This window comes from Oncorhynchus mykiss, chromosome 11 (assembly GCF_057628025.1).
Source record: "Oncorhynchus mykiss isolate SJ-2025 chromosome 11, ASM5762802v1, whole genome shotgun sequence".
Taxonomy (NCBI): Eukaryota; Metazoa; Chordata; class Actinopteri; order Salmoniformes; family Salmonidae; genus Oncorhynchus; species Oncorhynchus mykiss.
This window is the reverse complement of record NC_143032.1, coordinates 78,882,208-78,904,813: the sequence shown is the minus strand read 5'-3', so window position 1 is coordinate 78,904,813 and position 22,606 is coordinate 78,882,208. Positions and strand designations below refer to the sequence as shown.

The 22,606-nt window shown below is 43.7% G+C and overlaps 1 protein-coding gene across 4 annotated transcripts; it reads right to left on the bottom strand.

Annotated features, from left to right (window-relative positions):
* Positions 1 to 1,059: 1,059 nt before the first annotated feature.
* On the bottom strand, positions 1,060 to 22,214 carry LOC110536412 (SEC14-like protein 2). 4 transcript variants are annotated; one of them, XM_036936403.2, is made up of 12 exons: positions 21,469 to 22,214; positions 19,152 to 19,227; positions 10,715 to 10,758; positions 10,150 to 10,212; positions 9,692 to 9,880; positions 9,060 to 9,155; positions 8,868 to 8,928; positions 6,786 to 6,869; positions 6,401 to 6,507; positions 3,092 to 3,231; positions 2,765 to 2,934; positions 1,060 to 2,355 (listed from the first exon to the last, which is right to left on the bottom strand). In XM_036936403.2, exons 1-12 carry the CDS (start codon positions 21,520 to 21,522, stop codon positions 2,012 to 2,014), a joined length of 1,428 nt encoding a protein of 475 aa, XP_036792298.1. In that variant the 5' UTR covers positions 21,523 to 22,214; the 3' UTR covers positions 1,060 to 2,011. The 4 variants fall into 4 exon arrangements, with proteins under 4 accessions (XP_036792298.1, XP_021477851.2, XP_036792299.1 ...); XM_021622176.3 differs by lacking the exon at positions 19,152 to 19,227 and having other exon boundaries at positions 21,469 to 21,702; XM_036936404.2 differs by lacking the exons at positions 19,152 to 19,227; positions 21,469 to 22,214 and adding an exon at positions 15,056 to 15,181.
* Between the last annotated feature and the right edge of the window lie 392 nt (positions 22,215 to 22,606).

The window sequence follows — 22,606 nt, the reverse complement described above, 5'->3', positions numbered from 1 at the left end:
GTTGTTGGGGGAGGACGCAGAGAGCTGTGGGTTGTTGGGGGAGGACGCAGAGAGCTGTGGGTTGTTGGGGGAGGACGCAGAGAGCTGTGGGTTGTTGGGGGAGGACGCAGAGAGCTGTGGGTTGTTGGGGGAGGACGCAGAGAGCTGTGGGTTGTTGGGGGAGGACGCATAGAGCTGTGGGTTGTTGGGGGAGGACGCAGAAAGCTGTGGGTTGGCAGCACACTACGTTTGTATTTTATATTGAACCTTTATTTAACTAGACAAGTCAGTTAAGAAAACATTCTTATTTACAATGACGGCCAAACCCGGACAGCGCTGGGCCAATTGTGCTCCGCCCTTTGAGACTCCCAATCACAGTCAGTTGTGATACTGCCTGGAATTGAACCAGGGTCTGTAGTGACGCCTTAGACCGCTGCGCCACTCGGAAGCCCAAAATTGCTGCCTGCCATAAAATGAATGTTATTGATTATCCCGTTAATAATCTTGATTATTATTATTTGAATTAGAGATAGAGAGAGAGAGAGAGAGAGACAGAGAGATAGAGAGATAGAGAGAATGAATCTCTGAAGTCTTTCCTTATTCCTTGAATTTTGAGAAGGTTGTTCAGCACTGCAAAATAATACGCCCTACTCTGTGGCTATGTACCCTGTTCAGCACTGCAAAATAATACACCCTGCTCTGTGGCTTCAGCACTGCAAAATAATACGCCCTGCTCTGTGGCTTCAGCACTGCAAAATAATACACCCTGCTCTGTGGCTTCAGCACTGCAAAATAATACGCCCTGCTCTGTGGCTATGTACCCTGTTCAGCACTGCAAAATAATACGCCCTGCTCTGTGGCTTCAGCACTGCAAAATAATATGCCCTGAACAATAACCAGCAATGACATTCATCTATAGTAGATATCCCCGGGCTATTTGTATCCAAATCCGGCTTTAAACTCCTTCACAACAGTATCTCGGGCCTGCCTGGTGTGTTCCTTGTTCTTCATGATGCTCTCTGCGCTTTTAACGGACCTCTGAGACTATCACAGTGCAGGTGCATTTATACGGAGACTTGATTACACACAGGTGAATTGTATTTATCATCATTAGTCATTTAGGTCAACATTGGATCATTCTGAGATCCTCACTGAACTTCTGGAGAGAGTTTGCTGCACTGAAAGTAAAGGGGCTGAACAATTTTGCAATTTTGCACGCCCAATTTTTCAGTTTTTGATTTGTTAAAAAAGTTTGAAATATCCAATAAATGTCGTTCCACTTCATGATTGTGTCCCACTTGTTGTTGATTCTTCACAAAAAAATACAGTTTTATATCTTTATGTTTGAAGCCTGAAATGTGGCAAAAGTTTGCAAAGTTCAAGGGGGCCGAATACTTTCGCAAGGCACTGTACATTTGTTTGTTGGAGCAGCATATGGAACGGTCCATGGTCAGATGAAATCCCTCAGTGCGGACCAGTGGGGTCTGTTTCAGTGCTTTCAAGTTTTCACTGACCATGGGGGGGGTAAGACTCAGGCTTGTGTCCCAAAGTGCACTATATATGGAATAGGGTGGCATTTGGGACACACTATAATCTAGGACAGGCTAGCAACTCAGTAATCTCGGTTACTTAGAATTAAAATTATCTAATATCCTGTTTTACTTCTGGGGGTGATTGCCGTTAACAATTCTGATTAATTATGTGCAAAGGAAACAAAGTCTCCTCCTTCCCAAATGGAAACTCTCAGCCAAACCTAATTTCACCAGTGTTTATCATGGCAAAAACAAAAAAATTGATTTTGACTTTGTGGCTGTGGAATCTAGTGAAAACCGTTCATCTGCACACAGGCTTGAAAATCACGGCACCAGTTTAAGCCCCGCCTTCACCCAATCCTGATTTGTCCAAATAATCAATGATGTAAACCCAAAACGAGGAGTGACTTCTGCTTGTAATCACATAATTCTACCTGAGCCTTGACAGATTCTCACCCGTTTCATCTGTCCACAAGAGATTAGCAACTCAGTAACGTCTGTCACGATTGGCTGCTGGCCCCAGATTCCGGCCCACCCCTGTTCTTCAGAGACTGCGATTGGCTGCTAGCCCCCCTTTCTGACCCACCTCTGTTTTTCAGAGACTGCGATTGGCTGCTAGCCCCCCTTTCTGACCCACCCCTATTTTTCAGAGACTGTGATTGGCTGCTAGCCCCAGATTCTGACAGACTCCTGTTCTTCAGGGACTGTGATTGGTTGCTGGCCCCAGATTCCATCCCAATCATTTTCTTCAGAGATTGCGATTGGCCGGGGAGCAGGACCTCGACCGTAAAGCTAATGCGTTTGGACTGGAAGATACTGTAGGTGTTGTCAAACCGCAGCACATCTGGAGAAGCAAAAGAAAACAACTTAGATGTCTCTCCTCAGTCAGGTCCTTCTACACCTTGACCTATTGCCCTTGTCCTCTTTGGCAGTGTTTACACAAGCAGCCCATTTCTGATATTTTGCCAAATTATGGCAAAAAAGCTGATCTCATTTGTCAAAAGACCAATTAGTGGAAAAAGTTGAGATTTGGGCTGCCTGTGTAAATGCAGTGTTTGTATCCCTGTATGCCAGGCCTGGTTCTCATGTGCCCCTGCACAATTCTCCATGTGTGACTGTAACCTTACCGAGCCGAGCCAAACCAAGCTGTATAGTGTCTGGGACCAAAAATACCCAAGCTAGCACAGTATGGTTTGGATCAGCATGTTATTGTGAGGAGGGTTTACAGCCCTGTCTGGCTGTCCTGTACTCACAGATTCCAGGCTCGCTGCAGGTGAGAGAGCCGTCCTCAGGCACCAGGTGGGTATTGTATCTCTGGCTGGGAACCACCTCCTGCATCTGCGATGCGTTCTGCCTCTGCCCCATCTTACCCTTCATAAACACCCCAAAGCCGATGTCTGCCCCATCACTGGAAAACTGCCACCTGCATAGGATACACACAGGAAACAACAGGAAGAAATATTAATGGATTCATTTTCCTTTCGGCTTACACTATACACAACACACATACAGTAAAAGAAACAGAACGAGGAACAGCGATGGTGAGAGAGGGATAGAGAGGTTAACAGGTTCCCACTCACCGGAGCACACAGCCAGGGAAGAGTATCTCATACTCCAGTTGCTGTGAGGAGCCTCGGCTGACTGTCAGACACCGTTCATAATCCACCTTCACGGACTCCCTCACGAAGTAGGAAGCAGGCACCGGCCCTGCGTAGTGGATCTGGAACACATTTATACAGTGTTTAGAGGATGGATGGTGTGGGTCTAGCTGATAAACATACTATGAAAGTCAGCAGGAAAAATGTTAGGGGAGTAAACACGGTTTTTATTTATTTTGAGGGAAGGAAATAAGAGGATATAAAAAAAGAAAGGCGTACTTACTACAATGAACACATTTCTGAGGTTTCATAGTTTCGAAATGAGAGTCCAGAGTATACGCTTCTGAGGTCCATTGTTTATTAATTTGCATAAAAACAAGAACAGCAAATTTTATTTGACCACACTGACTGTCCTCATTCTACTGGTTAATCTAGTCTTCCTCTGTAGTAACCCTCAACAGACATGAGAGGGAGCCCTCAGCCTTCAACCAAACACACGAGAGGGAGCCCTCAAGCCTTCTGTGCAACCAAAAATATGAGGGAGCCCTCAGCCCTAACGAACACATGAGAGGGAGCCCTCAGCCTTCCACCAAAAACACGAGAGGGAGCCCTCAAGCCTTCTGTGCAACCAAAAATATGAGGGAGCCCTCAAGCCTTCAGTGCAACCATGACATGCCTGGGATCACACAGGACCATGACATGCCTGGGATCACACAGGACCATGACATGCCTGGGATCACACAGGACCATGACATGCCTGGGATCACACAGGACCATGACATGCCTGGGATCACACAGGACCATGACATGCCTGGGATCACACAGGACCAAGACATGCCTGGGATCACACAGGACCATGACATGCCTGGGATCACACAGGACCATGACATGCCTGGGATCACACAAGACCATGACATGCCTGGGATCACACAGGACCATGACATGCCTGGGATCACACAGGACCATGACATGCCTGGGATCACACAGGACCATGACATGCCTGGGATCACACAGGACCAAGACATGCCTGGGATCACACAGGACCATGACATGCCTGGGATCACACAGGACCATGACATGCCTGGGATCACACAAGACCATGACATGCCTGGGATCACACAGGACCATGACATGCCTGGGATCACACAGGACCATGACATGCCTGGGATCACACAGGACCATGACATGCCTGGGATCACACAGGACCATGACATGCCTGGGATCACACAGGACCATGACATGCCTGGGATCACACAGGACCATGACATGCCATGTGGAATGTTCAGAGCTGAGCACTAGTGATAGGGTTATATCCACGGGGCAAGTGGCTTTAGGAAAGAAAACCAGCTTTACCGATGCGAACTAGATTGAAGGACTAATTCTATCGATGTATGTTACTATTCTGGTGAGCAAGAGTTTATTTAGTCTTCTAGGGCAACGTACAGTATAATGACCGAAGAGAAGCTGCATGTGTCTAATTATAGACAAGTTGAAAATAGCCTAACAAAATGTTTGAAATTATAAAACAGTAACATAGGCCTTTCTAAAAAAAAAACGGCATTTCAAAACATATTTTGTTCATCTCAGACTGTGTATTTTCTATATTAGTGGTTTAGGGTCAGGTGAGGGTCTTTATCACATGTAGTCGTACGGTTGCGGATGGGTTATTAGCAATTGCAGGTGGACAAACTGCTGACCCGCGCATCACTACTGAACACGGGTGCAGACACAAACAGGCCCAAACGCATTTGTGGCACTGCCAACGGTAAACGTGTTAAAAAAAATGACCTTTCAACTTTCACTGACTGTTTGCATAATCTGCCTTGTACACTGTACTGTACAAGCAGACCCCCTAATCTAATCTCTCTTATACAGCAAATAGGTGATGATGTCTGCACGACCTTCCAGCGCCTCACAGTCACAGCAGAAGTTGCAACATTCCACACATAGAATGTAGAACTACTAGGACCTGTGGAAGTCTTGACCCTTGATTTGATAATACTAATAAAATATATCTGATGAGACTTTGGTCTGAACGAGGTCAACAAGGCGTTAACCTAGTTCAGACCAAAGTCTCATCAAACACATTTGAATTGCTTTGTCATGTCTCTACATGCCTCTCTTTGGACTGAGCATCAGTTCTTCACGTTCACAGAGAAGTCAACAAGTAAGAAATGCTCCACCAAGTATCTGACCGAAGCACTACAAATAAAGTAGTGGGATAGCTAGAAAGTATGGGGCTAGATGACTACCAATGATAAAAAGCAAACTAAATTCCTGTTCACATCTTGAAAATGGCTAAATGACTCAAAAATGGAATGGAAGTAGAGAGTTTCAGTCCTTAGAATCTTAGTCTTCCTGAAGATTCCAAAGTCATTCCAAAAATACTCAAAGATTCCAAGAGTTCTATGAGATTTTCCTGGGCCTCATTTGGAATGACAAAGACCTGTCCTCCTGCTCCTCATCTCCGGTTAGGAAGACATCTCTACCTATATATCTACAGAAACATCAGACATAAGATCAGTTTTTCTGGGTAATGAAATTACCAATTTATCAGTCAGCATGTGTCTGCCCAAGCCTGCATCTAGACAACAACTAACAACTGCATTTAATGGCATGAAGATGACTAAAATGGCCATTGGCGGTGTTGGCTAGCAGCGAGGTCCAAGGTGAAAAGGTAGGACTGAACTGTAGAGCAAGAAGAAGCAGATCCATGACAGTAACATTGTCTAACATAAAATACCCAATCGCCATCAGACTGTATCCTGTGGAAGCAGACCCAAAGGAAACCATCTGGAGCTCCTATAACATCTCAGTGACCAGAAGTAATGAAGAGCCTGTGAAGAATGGTTGTGAATCGTTTCTTGATGCTGTACAGTCCACAATCTCAACGGATCACCCATAGGAGTTCAATTGTCCGACAGAGACTCCTTATCTAGCCCCACTGCCAGCAGGATGCAGCTTATGATTCACTAGTCCTGCCTACTGCATCTTGTGGTCACAGGCAGCAAAGCAAAGCTGCTCTCATCTCACAGCCTAATATCTAGTATGCAGCATCCTACTGCAAAACCACTAAGGCAGGTATGGAGAAACTACTAAATGCTGAAAATGAAAGTCAGAAATGTAGTCACCATGTACAACAAAAAGCGCCAAAACTACTTAAGAGCAGTAATGAGTGCAGAATTGAACTCTCCAGCCTATCATTCCAGCTGTAGCAACATGAGAATGGGGTCATGAAAACACTGCCCCCCCATGAAAAAAGCGTCCCACTTCCTGGTGGTGCGAGCTCACCTTGTTCCTACAGCGAGGGTCCCCGTCAGGGTCGGTGAGTTTCCCTCCGTACGCGGCAGGAAGCTGCTCTGGGTCTATGTAGTTCAACAACACCTCCTGCCAGTTAGCTGCACAACACACAGGTGAGGAGAGAGAGAGAGAGACTGATGTTACCATGTTACATTTCAGTCATTTAGCAGAAGCTTATTCAGAGCGGATAACAGTTAGTACATTCATAACCTTCATCTTCATGTAGGGTTAAGATGGGTATACATACTGTATGTATTCATAACCTAGTGTGTGACTAATAGAAATGGCATCCATAGAGCTGACAATTCTTTACTCAGCATTCTAGAACAGTACATTTTTATGGGAACATTCCGATGTCAATAAGGAAGTGTCTCACCCCCCAGGATGATGATCTTGTTGCGGGTGATCTCACTCAGGAAGTGCTTGATGAGGTTGTAAGCCACAGGGAAGAGCTTAGGGGCTGAGGAGAGGTGGAGGGGAGAAAGGACCATGTAAACGACAGTATGGTGTCTCATACAGGTTTAAGAGATGTGAGACACAGTTGCGCAGCGGTCTAAGGCATCGCATCACAGTGGGTCTGGGTTCGATCCCGGGCTGTGTCGCAGACCGTGAGACGCATGAGGCGGTGCACAATTAGTCCAGCGTCGTCCAGGTTAGTGGAGGGTTTGGCCGGCTGGGATGTCCTTGTCCCATCGCGCTCTAGCGACTCGTGGCGGGCCGTGCGCATGCACGCTGACTTCGGTCGCCAGCTGTACGGTGTTTCCGCCGACACATTGGTGCGGCTGGTTAAGCGAGTCAAGAAGCAGTGCAGCTTGGCAGGTTTGTGTTTCGGAAGACGCATGGCTCTCGACCTTCGCCTCTCCCGAGTCCGTACGGGAGTTGCAGCAATGGGACAAGACTGTAACTACCAATTGGATTCCACAAAATTGGGGAGAAAAAGGGGTAAAAAGTACCACAAAATATATACAGTTGAAGTCGGAAGTTTACATCCACTTAGTTTGGAGTCATTAAAACTATTTTCTCAACCACTCCACAAATTTCTTGTTCACAAACTATAGTTTTGGCAAGTCGGTTAGGACATCTACTTTGTGCTTGACATAAGTCATTTTTCCAACAATTGTTTACAGACAGATTATTTCACTGTATCACAATTCCAGTGGGTCAGATGTTTACACACACTAAGTTGACTGTGCCTTTTAAACAGCTTGGAAAATTCCAGAAAATGATGTCATGGCTTTAGAGGCTTCTGATTGGCAAATTGACATCATTTGAGTCAATTGGAGGTATACCTGTGGATGTGTTTCAAGGAATACCTTCAAACTCAGTGCCTCTTTGCTTGACATCATGGGAAAATCAAAAGAAATCAGCCAAGACCTCAGAAAAAAATGGTAGACCTTCACAAGTCTGGTTCATCCTTGGGAGCAATTTCCAAACGCCTAAAGGTACCACGTTCAAATGTACAAACAATAGTACACAAGTATAAACACCATGGGACCACGCAGCCGTCATACTGCTCAGGAAGGAGACGCATTCTGTCTCCTAGAGATGAACGTACTTTGGTGCGAAAAGTGCAAACCAATCCCAGAACTACACAAAGGACCTTGTGAAGATGCTGGAGGAGACAGGTACAAAAGTATCTATATCCACAGTAAAATGAGTCCTATAATCAACATAACCTGAAAGGCCACTCAGCAAGGAAGAAGCCACTGCTCCAAAACCGCCATAAAAAAAGCCAGACTACGGTTTGCAACTGCACATGGGGACAAAGATCGTACTTTTTGGAGAAATGTCCTCTGGTCTGATGAAACAAAAATAGAACTGTTTGGCCATAATGACCATCGTTATGTTTGGAGGAAAAAGGAAGAAGCTTGCAAGCCAAAGAACACCATCCCAACCGTGAAGAATGGGGGTGGAAGCATCATCTTGTGGGGGTGCTTTGCTGCAGGAGGGACTTCCCAAATAGATGGCATTATGAGGTAGGACAATTATGTGGATATTTTAAAGCAACATTTCAAGACATCAGTCAGGAAGTTAAAGCTTGTGGGCAGAACTGAAAAAGCATGTACGAGCAAGGAGGCCTACAAACCTGACTCAGTTACACCAGCTCTGTCAGGAGAAATGGGCCAAAATTCACCCAACTTATTGTGGGAAGCTTGTGGAAGGCTACCCGAAACGTTTGACCCAAGTTTTACAATTTAAAGGCAATGCTACTAATCGACATCAACTGTATATTTTAAATAAAGATATGTGAGACACACTACACAGGTAGGTTTACCACGGTGATACTAAGACATTTCACAATTTTGTTGTAGCCCTAAACTTGCGCACCCCGATTCACATAATCAAGGGTTTGATGATTTGTTGACAAGTTGATTCAGGTGTGCTAGCTGTGGAATAGTTCAAATACCTGGAGTGGTAGGGGGTCCCTACCCCCTGTGCTAGTGGGGATGAAACTTACCTTTGATGACAAACAGTCTCTTGAGGCCCTCTGGGTAATTGTCTTCAAACATGGTCAGGATCTGTAGAGGTACAACAACAACACAACGATCACACAGTATCATCACATTCACACTCTGGATTCTACAGAACAGTGTGTGTGTGTGTGTGTGTGTGTGTGTGTGTGTGTGTGTGTGCGCATGTGTGCGTGTACCTCTCCGTAAGTCTCGATGGCAGGCTTCCATAAATGTTTGAGACCCAGACCATCACAGTCATAGATCATAGTGATGGCTTCAACATGTCTCCCCAACTACAGCAGAGAGACAGTGACAGAGGAAGAGAGAGAGAGCGAGAGAGCGATTGAGCGAGAGAGAGAGAGAGACAGAGAGAAAGAGAGAGACAGAGGGAGGGAGAGAGAGACAGAGACGGAGAGAGAGAGACACAGAGAGAGAGAGAGACAGAGTGAGGGAGATAGAGAGAGAGTATCAAAGTATCATCTCAGATCTGTAACCCAGAGGTTTTAACAGATGACAAAGATTCTAGAGAGGACCACTTCATTAGCGGTATCTAATCTCAGTAAGGTTAGTGTCAGGAGTTTGTATCTAATCTCAGTAAAGTCAGTGCCAGGAGTTTGTATCTAATCTCAGTAAGGTTAGTGTCAGGAGTTTGTATCTAATCTCAGTAAGGTCAGTGCCAGGAGTTTGTATCTAATCTCAGTAAGGTTAGTGCCAGGAGTTTGTATCTAATCTCAGTAAGGTTAGTGCCAGGAGTTTGTCCTGGTCAGGTCATACTGTATGTTCAGGAACAACTCCAGGCCCTCCACATATGAATAAAACTCTCATATACCCTCTCAGACTGCAGCTCACACTCCTTCTGCAGGATCTCACAGTCTCTGATCTTAGACTTGATGAAGTCCTGTTTAGACGCTGACAGGAAGAGGCCCTTGGGGTCCACGGGGCCGATGACATCCCACCAGATGGGGCTCCCCTCACGGTCGTACCCACACATCCCACCTGACAGGTACTTCTCGATCACCTGGACACAAATACAATGGTAACGCACTATGAATACCACGGTAACGCACTATGAATACCACGGTAACACACTATGAATACCACGGTAACGCACTATGAATACCACAGTAACGCACTATGAATACCACAGTAACGCACTATGAATACCACAGTAACGCACTATGAATACCACCGTAACACACTATTAATACCACCGTAACACACTATTAATACCACCGTAACACACTATTAATACCACGGTAACACACTATTAATACAAGAGACCGGTACCTCTGGAGGCTGCCATTCTGTGGTGATTGTGTCTGCGTTCATGTGTTTCCTGAAGTCAAGGTGCTGAAATAAAACATGATAGAACAGTTTTTACATGTAATAGCATGTTCTTCCCCCCTCCCTCGCTCTTACACAGACATGCAAGAACGCACACACGCTCACACAGACAGGAGAACAGTGAGTATAGTGAGTTAAGTGGATCAGTCAGACTGTCAGAGTGACTAATACCTGCATAAATACCCCCTCAGCATGAAAGGGATATCAAATGTCACATGACATAATGGTACAGTAGGCTTGGCTAAATTGTTTAATGAGATTAATGTTCCGCATTAGACTAAATGCTGTTTTGTGAGCAGCACTTGTATGTGACACAATCCCTGCTATTTTCCATGGGCTTTCCCCACATAATTTCAGATGGCTTGTGTAAGGCTGGCTGGACAAACCACTGGTCACACTAGGGCTAGTCTAATGGTAGCATTGACAATATACAACAGATAGACAATAGCCATATAGCTACATGTTTCAATAAGAACAACATAGGAGAGGGGTGGCCTGGGAGGGTTACCTTTCTCAGCATGGCCTCTGATTTGTTGACATTGAAGTTCCTGGCTGAGAGGAGAAAGAGAAGGGGCCAGGGAGAAAGGGGGAGAGAGAAGGGGGGGGGGGGGGTGAATAATAGCTATGGTTGTAGATAACAGCTGAGGGGGATTGGGAATGTATGTGTGTGTGTATATGTGTGTGTGTGTGTGTATATGTGTGTGTGTGTGTGTATATGTGTGTGTGTATATGTGTGTGTGTGTGTATATGTGTGTGTGTGTGTGTATATGTGTGTGTGTGTGTATATATATGTGTGTGTGTATGTGTGTGTGTGTGTGTGTGTGTATATATATATGTGTGCGGTTATTCAACATGTAGTATGTCTATTTGAGAAACACAGAGCATCTTTGTCCTCCACAACTAAAACATTATCAACAGACAACTACTGGCAAACAAACAGGAAATGACCCCAAGTCCCCTTTTCGTTCATGAGAAGACGATGAGAGGCACTGGTTGAGTCCAAAATAGCTCCCTTTTACATATTTAGTGCACTACTTATGGGCCCTGGTCAAAAGAAGTGCACTGAAGAGGGAATAGGGTGCCATTTGAGTGCACTAGAGGGAATAGGGTGCCATTTGAGTGCACTAGAGGGAATAGGGTGCCATTTGAGTAATATAATTGGCTGAAACCCTGGTTTCCATCTCTCTTTATATACCCAGACATTGCATTTATTCCTCACTCTGGGTTTCAGCCAATGAGCAGGGCAGAGCTGGTTGTGTCACCATGACAACAGACTATCGCTAGCCTCCATTAACGATGGGAATCCGCGCCACTGGCCGCCCCACCAACATTGTTATTGTTTTTGTTGCCAAACTGAGCAGCAAAGTGGGAGAAAAAAATAGCAGCACAGGTGCTCTTCTATCGCTCGTGCAATGATGTCAGAGCAGGAAAAACTGTTGGTTGTTTGTTTGCAGTAACTTCTTTGTTGTTGTAAAATTGCAAAACAGACGTGGCTGCTTCACCATGAAAAATTCCAGCTTGAAGGGTCCTTTAAGAGATTTAAAGCATCCGGTCGCCTGCCTGAGGCTTCCTTCCACTGTGTGCCAAAACCTTATCAGACCTCCCGCTTGCAGTAGCAGCACTGTACAGTACTGACCCAGAAGTACTGACCCAGAAGGGATAGGAGAGGATGCCAAGCAGCCTATCTAATACTCTAGCTAAGGTGATTAAGTGGCCAGCTGACAGCAGGGGTCAGTCAGTGGCTGTGTCCCAAATGGCATGCTACTACCTACAGTGCCTTGCGAAAGTATTCGGCCCCCTTGAACTTTGCGACCTTTTGCCACATTTCAGGCTTCAAACATAAAGATATAAAACTGTATTTTTTTGTGAAGAATCAACAACAAGTGGGACACAATCATGAAGTGGAACGACATTTATTGGATATTTCAAACTTTTTTAACAAATCAAAAACTGAAAAATTGGGCGTGCAAAATTATTCAGCCCCCTTAAGTTAATACTTTGTAGCGCCACCTTTTGCTGCGATTACAGCTGTAAGTCGCTTGGGGTATGTCTCTATCAGTTTTGCACATCGAGAGACTGAAATTTTTTCCCATTCCTCCTTGCAAAACAGCTCGAGCTCAGTGAGGTTGGATGGAGAGCATTTGTGAACAGCAGTTTTCAGTTCTTTCCACAGATTCTCGATTGGATTCAGGTAACTAACTCAGTTGCCGGAGAGGAAGGAAACCGCTCAGTGATTTCAGGCTGGCAGCTTCATTAAATAGTACCCGCAAAACACCAGTCTCAACGTCAACAGTGAAGAGGGGACTCCGGAATGCTGGTCTTCTAGGCAGAGTTGCAAAGAAAAAGACATATCTCAGACTGGCCAATAAAATATTAAGATGGGCAAAAGCACAGACAGAGGAACTCTGCCTAGAAGGCCAGCATTCCGGAGTCCGTAGGTACGTAGGTGATCTTCAGTTTCTTGAAAATGTCTCGCATGGAATAGCCTTCATTTCTCAGAACAAGAATACACCGACGAGAAGAAAGTGCTGTATTTCTGATCAATTTTATGTTATTTTAAATGGACAAAAAAAACATGCTTTTCTTTCAAAAACAAGGACATTTCTAAGTGACCCCAAACTTTTGAACGGTAGTGTATGTAAATTAGATATTTATGTATTTCATTTTCAATAAATCTGCAAGAATTTCTAAAAACATGTTTTCACTTTGTCATTATGGGGTATTGTGTGCAGATGGGTGAATATATATATTTTAATCCATTTTGAATTGAGGCTGTAACACAGCAAAAACATGGAAAAGGTCAAGGGGTATGAATATTTTCTGAAGGCAATGTAGTTATCATGTTTCACATTGGATTTATGAACTACCAAAAGGGAAAATGTTTTTAATCCTGATGACGCTCTGCACACACAAGTTCGTTAGCTAGCTGGCTAGCTAGCTGTGGTCCAATGTTAAGCCAACTCTCTGAATTTCAAAGACATTCAAAGTTCCTCGATGGAAGCCGCTCATCCGTATGTATAATTGCGTGGGCCTAATTCAGATAATGCATGTCATAACAAGATGCTCAGGGCTTAAAAAAAAGCCTCCTCCTCCACCCTGTCTCACCAACAGGAAAAAATGTCAGTCACATCTCGCACCCTACACTCTGTCCATCTCGCATGTAAACAACTAGGCTACAGCTTGCCCGCTCCATAGCAAGATGCTTTATCCAAACTGATTGGTAGTAATGTGATTTCAGAGGTTTAAAAAGGAACTTAAAAGGAATTATATAAACCTGTACTTTTTGGGGGGGGGGGGGTCAAAACTTTATTTTGCAGGTCGGAACAGTGGAATAGAACGAAAAAAAATGACGGTTTCATTCAGAATGAAACGATTGGAAAATAATTTCGGTTCCAACACCAGTTCTTAGCTCTTCAGGGTTCTAAAGCGGACCTTCGTTACAAGGAGCACATGTGCGCTTAAAGTTTTAAAAATGTAGGTGTAACGGATGTGAAATGGCTAGCTAGTTAGCGGTGCGCGCTAGTGGCGTTTCAATCGGTGACGTCACTTGCTCCGAGACCTTGAAGTAGTGGTTCCCCTTGCTCTGCAAGGGCCGCGGCTTTTGTGGAGCGATGGGTAACGATGCTTTGTGGGTAAACTGTTGTTGATGTGTGCAGAGGGTCCCTGGTTCGTGCCCGGGTATGGGCGAGGGGATGGTCTAAAGTAATACTGTTACATAGGCGCACACAAAGAAATTCAGGAGCACCGTATTTCAGGTTATAAATACTGCATCACCCATCTCATGTGTATATACTGTATTCTATACTATGCCACTGTATCTTAGTCCAATGCCACTCTGACATATGTATGCATTCTTAATGCATTCCTTACTTAGATGTACGTGTATTTTGGGTTATGTTGTGAAACTGTTAGATATTACTTGTTAGATAATACTGCACGGTTGGAGCTAAGAACACAAGCATTTTGCTACACCAGCAATAACATCTGCTAACCACGTGTATGTGATCAATAACATCTGCTGAACACGTGTATGTGATCAATAACATCTGCTAACCACGTGTATGTGATCAATAACATCTGCTGAACACGTGTATGGTGATCAATAACATCTGCTGAACACGTGTATGGTGATCAATAACATCTGCTGAACACGTGTATGGTGATCAATAACATCTGCTGAACACGTGTATGGTGATCAATAACATCTGCTAACCACGTGTATGTGATCAATAACATCTGCTGAACACGTGTATGGTGATCAATAACATCTGCTAACCACGTGTATGTGATCAATAACATCTGCTGAACACGTGTATGGTGATCAATAACATCTGCTAACCACGTGTATGGTGATCAATAACATCTGCTGAACACGTGTATGGTGATCAATAACATCTGCTAACCATGTGTATGTGATCAATAACATCTGCTGAACACGTGTATGGTGATCAATAACATCTGCTAACCATGTGTATGTGATCAATAACATCTGCTGAACACGTGTATGGTGATCAATAACATCTGTTAAACACGTGTATGTGATCAATAACATCTGCTAACCACGTGTATGGTGATCAATAACATCTGCTGAACACGTGTATGGTGATCAATAACATCTGCTGAACACGTGTATGGTGATCAATAACATCTGTTAAACACGTGTATGTGATCAATAACATCTGCTAACCACGTGTATGGTGATCAATAACATCTGCTAACCACGTGTATGTGATCAATAACATCTGCTAACCACGTGTATGGTGATCAATAACATCTGCTAACCACGTGTATGGTGATCAATAACATCTGCTGAACACAATACATTTGATTTGAAAGCTAAAATCCTTACATTTTTTCGAGCGCACTGTTGGTCCTACATTGAAATTCCAGGTCACACAACAAAATACTCAGGCTCAATATGTGAGTCAAATGGTTGCACTGTAGAGCCCTGCTGTTGGATTGCAGGACTTTGACTGTGGGAAATCACCTTCCCCGTCAGCATATTGAATATTCTAATTGCACTTCACAGCCTAACCTATGGACTGTGCAGTCATTAAATGGGATATCGGCCTACTCAGTAACACCCACAGAGCACAATTAGCTCTGAATGGTCAATACACAAGGGATGCATCTAGACAGGCAGCCCAATTCTGATATTTTTTTCCCCCCACTAATTGGACTTTTGACCAATCATATCAGATATTTTCACGTCAGATCTTTCTCAGAGCTGATCTGATTGGTCAAAAGAATTGGGCTGCCTGTCTAAACGCAGCCGTTGTCGTTGACTGGCGGGCTAATGTGGCTCATTTCAAACTGGCTTCAGAGTCCTGCAATAGATTAGCCTATACATCCAACTTGAATCAAGGCTTGGAGGTAAGGATGACAGCGGTGGTGTAGCCTAAAGGCGTTACTGTATCAATAATAGGCCTAAGTGATATTGTATCTTCATAGCAAACAAACATTTTGATTTAACTAGGCAAGTAAATAAAGAAGTTGTTTGAGTGGTAAGGGGAAAGTCTAGGAGTGAAGTCAGGAGAGGTGCATCTGTGACACACCAAAAGCAGACACTGATGTGGTGTTCCCAACAGCAAGGCTCAGTGGAACATGGCAATGACTGACATTCTTTATAAAATGTTTTTTATTTCTTTCTTTAAATGTCGAAATAAACATGTCTCCAGCCCCAAATCAAACACTCACAACCTGAAAATATGTTTGTACATTGTTCAATCAATTGGTGAGAGCGAGAGCCTCAAATATCACATCCACTGTACACATCCATCGTACATATCCACTGTACACATCCATCTGTACACATCCATCTGTACATATCCACTGTACACATCCATCTGTACACATCCATCTGTACATATCCACTGTACACATCCATCTGTACACATCCATCTGTACACATCCACTGTATACATGAAGAGGCAAAGTAGTTTCCTGTTTCAGTCACGTCATTGGTCACGTTCCTGTGGTTGACGATAGAGCCTCCCACTATGCAGGTCGATGGCGGCAGGATGAAGTCGGTGAAGAGCAACTTTTGAAACTTGGAGTCAAAAACGACATTTCCCTTTGGTCACATTATTTTTGTTCCTGCAGTCGACATGTAGGCGCAAGTGAGACAAGTTGTATCCCTCGTAATGCAAAACACTTTGAAAGGCGACTTGACAGAAGTGATCCGCCCATTGACAGCAGGTATTCAGCAGTCATACAAGTATGCCTTATTTACTTTGAAGAACTACTAAAAATAGTGATTTTTGTCAGGCAGCAGCTCTATAGAGATGAGATGATGACTTGGAATGAAATAATAAAGTCAACAAATAAAACTACTGTAATAAACACAACTGGAACATTTTATTACAGTAAAGTCACGTGTGTAGATAGATGTTAAGTGATCAGCAGTAATAGGCCGTCCCTACCATCATGGGACTTGTATTGATTGTTGTATTGTGTTGTTACAGCATTCAACCCACATAATGCAGAGCGCAACAACAATAAAAAAATCCTCGAAAACTAAATTGAAAACCGTGAATATTTTTTTGGGGGGGAAAAGAATCAAAACGAAACCCAACGGACCTCAAAAAACACTAATCGCTCAGCACTAGTAACTGTAAGGAATTACATTTAGATCCACGGGCATACAGAATGGGGGCCGTGGTCGAGTTGCCCATCCCTGGTCTAGACAGACCAGACCATTACCGCTGAGTGATGTTGCTATGCAACGCCAGACTTGTTCAATGTTTGCATGAAGAAAAAAAAAAAGAAGGTCAACAACCTCTGGGTTCACCCCGTCTTCCTGTCACATGGGTCACAATAGTGTGCGTCATCCAACAGATTTCAGGGGACGTCTACAGTAACACAGCTACATATCTTTCTTCTCTAAACAAAATGGCACAGTGATTTCCCATGTCATGGCTCTTCCACACAGCAGCAGACGACTGGTGCAATAATTTGCCTTGGATTCAAATGTCTTTCCACTTCTTTTTTTTAACACATTCCCATTTACAGCAACAACCTGGGGAATAGTTACAGGGGAGAGGAGGGGGGAGGGGGATGAATGAGCCAATTATAAGATGGCAATGATTAGGTAGCCATGAAGATACAGTATGAGGGCCAGATTGGGAATTTAGCCAAGGACACTAAGGTTAACACCCCTACTCTTATGATAAGTGCCATGACATCTCTCAGCTTTTAAAGGAACCTTTGTGAACCATGATAATTGCCCTCTCTCCCTTGAAACCTGTTTTACAGGTTTAATGTCATCAGGTCATCTACAAGTCCATGCTAGGTAAAGCTCCGCCTTATCTCAGTTCACTGGTTACGATGGCAACACCCATCCGTAGCACGCGCTCCAGCAGGTGTATCTCACTGATCATCCCTAAAGCCAACACCTCATTTGGCCGCCTTTCGTTCCAGTTCTCTGCTGCCTGTGACTGGAACGAATTGCAAAAATCGCTGAAGTTGGAGACTTTTATCTCCCTCACCAACTTCAAACATCTGCTATCCGAGCAGCTAACCGATCGCTGCAGCTGTACATAGTCTATTGGTAAATAGCCCACCCATTTTCACCTACCTCATCCCCATACTGTTTTTATTTATTTATTTTTATTTTTCTGCTCTTTTGCACACCAATCTCTACCTGTACATAACCATCTGATCATTTATCACTCCAGTGTTAATCTGCATAATTGTAATTATTTGCCTACCTTCTCATGCCTTTTGCACACAATGTATATATAGACTCCCCTTTTTTCTACTGTGTTATTGACTTGTTAATTGTTTACTCCATGTGTAACTCTGTGTTGTCTGTTCACACTGCTATGCCTTATCTTGGCCAGGTCGCAGTTGCAAATGAGAACTTGTTCTCAACTAGCCTACCTGGTTAAATAAAGGTGAAATAAAAAATAAAATAAAAAATGTGCATTGCCCTAAATAACAATGATGCACAGAGAGCCTGTGTGAGTTCAGCCCAGTCCCATCTAGAACAAGCAGGAGCTACACTTCCTGGGGTCCACAAACACAAAACATGACAAGTAACAAAACACTGGTACACTAACAGACAAGGACAGACACATTTAAAATACTAAAGAAAACAAACAATACTCTCACTCTCTGTGTTCCTGCAACCTCTCGCTCTCTGTGTTCCTGCAACCTCTCGCTCTCTGTGTTCCTGCAACCTCTCGCTCTCTGTGTTCCTGCAACCTCTCGCTCTCTGTGTTCCTGCAACCTCTCGCTCTCTGTGTTCCTGCAACCTCTCGCTCTCTGTGTTCCTGCAACCTCTCGCTCTCTGTGTTCCTGCAACCTCTCGCTCTCTGTGTTCCTGCAACCTCTCGCTCTCTGTGTTCCTGCAACCTCTCGCTCTCTGTGTTCCTGCAACCTCTCGCTCTCTGTGTTCCTACAACCTCTCGCTCTCTGTGTTCCTACAACCCCTCGCTCTCTGTGTTCCTACAACCCCTCACTCTCTGTGTTCCTACAACCTGTCACTCAACCAATCAACTCTAGACCACAGACATTCTAACAACATCCATGTCCAAGCTAAACAACTTGGTTTCTAAATGTTTTCTCTCTTTCTCAAACTCTTCCCCCCATAACACCCAACTGAAGGCATTTACTGTAAGCAGGTTTTGTAAGTTCCCTAAAGGTCGCTTTCTATTTGAAAAGCTGTTGGTTACTTCTATGTGTTGAAAAACTATTGAGAAATACAAGTTTCAACTGCTGAAATTGTTCTGGTCAAACTACAATATCTACGCGTTCAATGTGACTTCTTCCATAGCGTATCCCAGTAACCCAGCTAGACCTGAGAGTTTGTCCACACACAAGCATGGTCTTATTAACAGCCTTACAGCTCTCCTAGTAGAATATTATAGTAGTCCAACTCCAAGCCGTGATGAAGCAACAGCTGTAGTTAGCCTCAGTCTCCCACCAACTTTAGTTTACCTCACCTCTGAGCCAGCGCAACAGGAAGTGGTCATGATGAGCAGGAAGTAGTGGAAGAACGTCCTGAATCCTCTCTCGAAACTGCCCAAGAATGAAACGGGGTGGCAGTAATAGAGAGAGAGAGAGAGTGAGAGAGAGAGTGAGAGAGAGAGAGAGAGAGAGAGAGACAGGGAGAGAGACAGGGAGGGAGAGAGAGAGACAGAGAGATAGAGAGAGAGAGACAGAGAGATAGAGAGAGAGATATAGACAGAGAGATAGAGAGAGAGACAGGGAGAGAGAGAGAGAGACAGGGAGAGAGAGAGAGAGAGAGAGAGAGAGATAGAGAGAGAGAGACAGGGAGAGAGAGAGAGAGAGAGGCCAAAGGTTGTGTTAGTGATAGACAAGGGTTTAGTTGTAAACATGAATGAAAGAACATGATATGAAATTAATTGTTATATGAAAATCACAGACACTTGTCTAAAATCACATGCAATCCACCTCAAAATGTGGAAGTTAATCTATTCTTACACATTAAACAAAGCGCATAGGTCAAAATAAATTCCATAGTGTGACTTCTGAGGGAAATTCCTGCTTTCAATCATAAGTTAACAATCACAAAAATAAGTCCACTAGAGAGCACACTCAGACATCAAGTTTAATATCATAAAATAAGACCGATGAAACCATAATCATACACACTGCCCCAATCTGTGACACTACTGTCACACTTCTGTTGATTCTGGAATATTAAAATGTGTTATGTAGAGATACGTAGGTAACACAAACAATCAGATTGTATGTTTGAGCTTTGCGTGATATAAACATAAACACAAGACAATATTAGAAAGTTGACATAAAAGGACAGTAACGAACCAAGACCGGAGAAACTCAATTCCATAAGCTATAAATAATGTTACATAATATCTTGAGAATTCATTCATGGAATACTAGGCCTTCAGGACGTTGATGTCAAATTCAGTTAGGTTAGGTTTAAGTCAGAATTATGAGATAGTAAGTCTGGATCATGGACATTGAATAGTCCTGCAGGTGGACCCCTTCTAAACGGGCAATCTGGGTTTCAAACAATGACAAAGCATTTACCCCGCTGAGGGAATGTCGCATGAGAGATGTAACCACTCTCAAATAAATAGACACAAGGAATCTAAAATATGGATGCAAGGACTAACCATCCATGACATCAAAATTATAGTTTTAACCATGTTTTGAAGATATACAGTGTTTGTTTACAATACAGTGTTTGTTTACAATTACATTGTTTACAAACAGTTGAGTAAACAAGCATAGATTTGGGGTTCTGATGGGGTAAGACCGTTGCTCATGAGGCATTTTTAAGTTCCATTTTTCGACATTTAAATTATTACTATATAGCCATTGATTCTTGAAGAATGTATGTACCAATCCCAGATTGCCCCTTTAATGGGTAGAATTGTATTCGTTAATTCTGATGTCAACTAGATGTCATCGAACAGGCACCCAACTCGCATCAACAAAACATCTTCAATCCATTAATATGGAACAATATCACCACAAACTCTCTCTCTCATTTTCCATCCTCCCCATGATTCAGAATATATCATTTTCATAGTCATGGCATATTTGTTAAAGTGCTATTGAAGATTGAAATCAGGAAGAACAAAAAAGTGTGGATTGTTCTATCCTCCCCTGATTCAGAATACATCATGTTCATAGTCATGGCATGCTTAGCTCAATAGCTATTGACGGCAGAATACCGAATATCCAGTATGAAACTAATTTGACCTTGGTGCTCTCGCCTACACACCAACGGTAATTTGATATCTGTGAGTATCAGCGCATTTACGAACGCAACCGATGCAGATTAGGGTAGGGGATATAGGCTACTGAATAATGGTGTAGCTATTGCGCTGTTTCTCCTGCATGTTGTTGGAAGACCAAGGCAAAAGTAATATGAAGTTTGGGACACACCAGTTATGCTTTTTGATAATCATATAGACTTAACGGGAGCATTTTTCTCCAATAAACAAATGACTTGCATGAACACGTGGTTTTGTTTAGGCATTTTAGTTTGATATTTGCCAGTGTGAAACCAACTTGATCAAATTAAGCTCTCTGAATCGAACTAGGCGTACAGCTCAGAACTGTGTGAAAACGCCCTTATAGAGAAACTTCAGGGAGAACGACATGATGCAATAATATTCTATTGGTAGTTACAATTAACTGTAGCCATATGTTTTCTAGGTTCCAGGTGTTACCGTCCTCAACAGTATCGGCGATTGTCACTTCGACAAACATAAATAATTGCTACACAAAAACAGAAATGTAGCCTACAATACAGACATTTACCTCTTCCAATGCCCCTGCCTGCTTCGGGCTGAGGTCGCCAACCCTGCCGCTCATCACGTCACGTCAAAGCACACACACAAAAAAGCTTGTTTTTCTGCCGTCAATGGAAGTTTAAGAACGACACACTGCTATCCCAGTTGCTGGACTGACTGCAGTCGGTCTGTCACGGTATCGTACTGTATGGTGATGCTCGACGGGGGCGCTGTTCTCTTCTCCATCCCTGTCTGTCAAGTCGTAAATGTGTAAATTCCAGAGGAAAACACCCACACCCTGACTTGCCAAGTTAATTAAAGGTTACACATTGGAGAGAAGCCAAACATTTTAAGTGATTTTAAGTGGTTAAGCCATTACTCAAGGACACATTTGTAGATTTTTCACATAGTCAGCTCGGGATTCGAACCAGCAACGTTTCAGTTACTAACCCAACGGTCTTGACCGCCAGGCTACAACCAACATTTACATTGGGCAAAAATAAGAATGAAACATGCCATCACAAGTTTAAACTTATCAAAAGCAATTAATGTAGATCCCTTTCAAGTTGGTGGCAGAACAACAGGGGAGTTCTTATAAAATGCCAGAAAAAGAAGCCTCTATTTACATATGGGGCGGCAGGGTAGCCTAGGGGGAAGCCCAAAACCTAAAAAGAAACCTAGAGAGGAACCAGGCTCTGTGGGGTGGCCAGTCCTCTTCTGGCTCTGCAGGGTGAAGATTATAACAGAACATGGCCAAGATGTTCAAATGTTCATAAAGTTCATAAAGATACCCCTGGACATACCCCTGGACAGGGCCAAACAAGCAGGATATAACCCCACCCACTTTGCCAAGGCACAGCCCACACCACTAGAGGGATATCGTCAATCACCTACCCTGAGACACGAAGACCTCCCCCATGGCACGAACCCGAGGGGCGCCAACCCACTCAAGTGACGCACCCCTCCTAGGGACGGCATGGCAGAGCACCAGTAAGCCAGTGACTCAGCCCCTGTAATAGGGTTAGAGGCAGAGAATCTCAGTGGAGAGAGGGGAACCGGCCATATCAATGAGCGTTACCATTCTAGCCAACAGGCAATCTCAATTAGGCTATATCAATGAGCGTTACCATTCTACTAGCTAACAGGCAATCTCAATTAGGCTATAT

Bases quoted from the DNA above. Each gene is read 5' to 3' on its own strand.
- LOC110536412 (XM_036936403.2), bottom strand. From the start codon at position 21,522: ATGAGCGGCAGGGTTGGCGACCTCAGCCCGAAGCAGGCAGGGGCATTG. The intron at 10,759-19,151 runs GTGAGGTAAACT...TTCTCCTCTCAG, and splicing joins CCTGTTGCGCTGGCTCAGAG to CCAGGAACTTCAATGTCAAC. The intron at 9,881-10,149 runs GTACCGGTCTCT...ATTTGTGTCCAG, and splicing joins CAGAATGGCAGCCTCCAGAG to GTGATCGAGAAGTACCTGTC.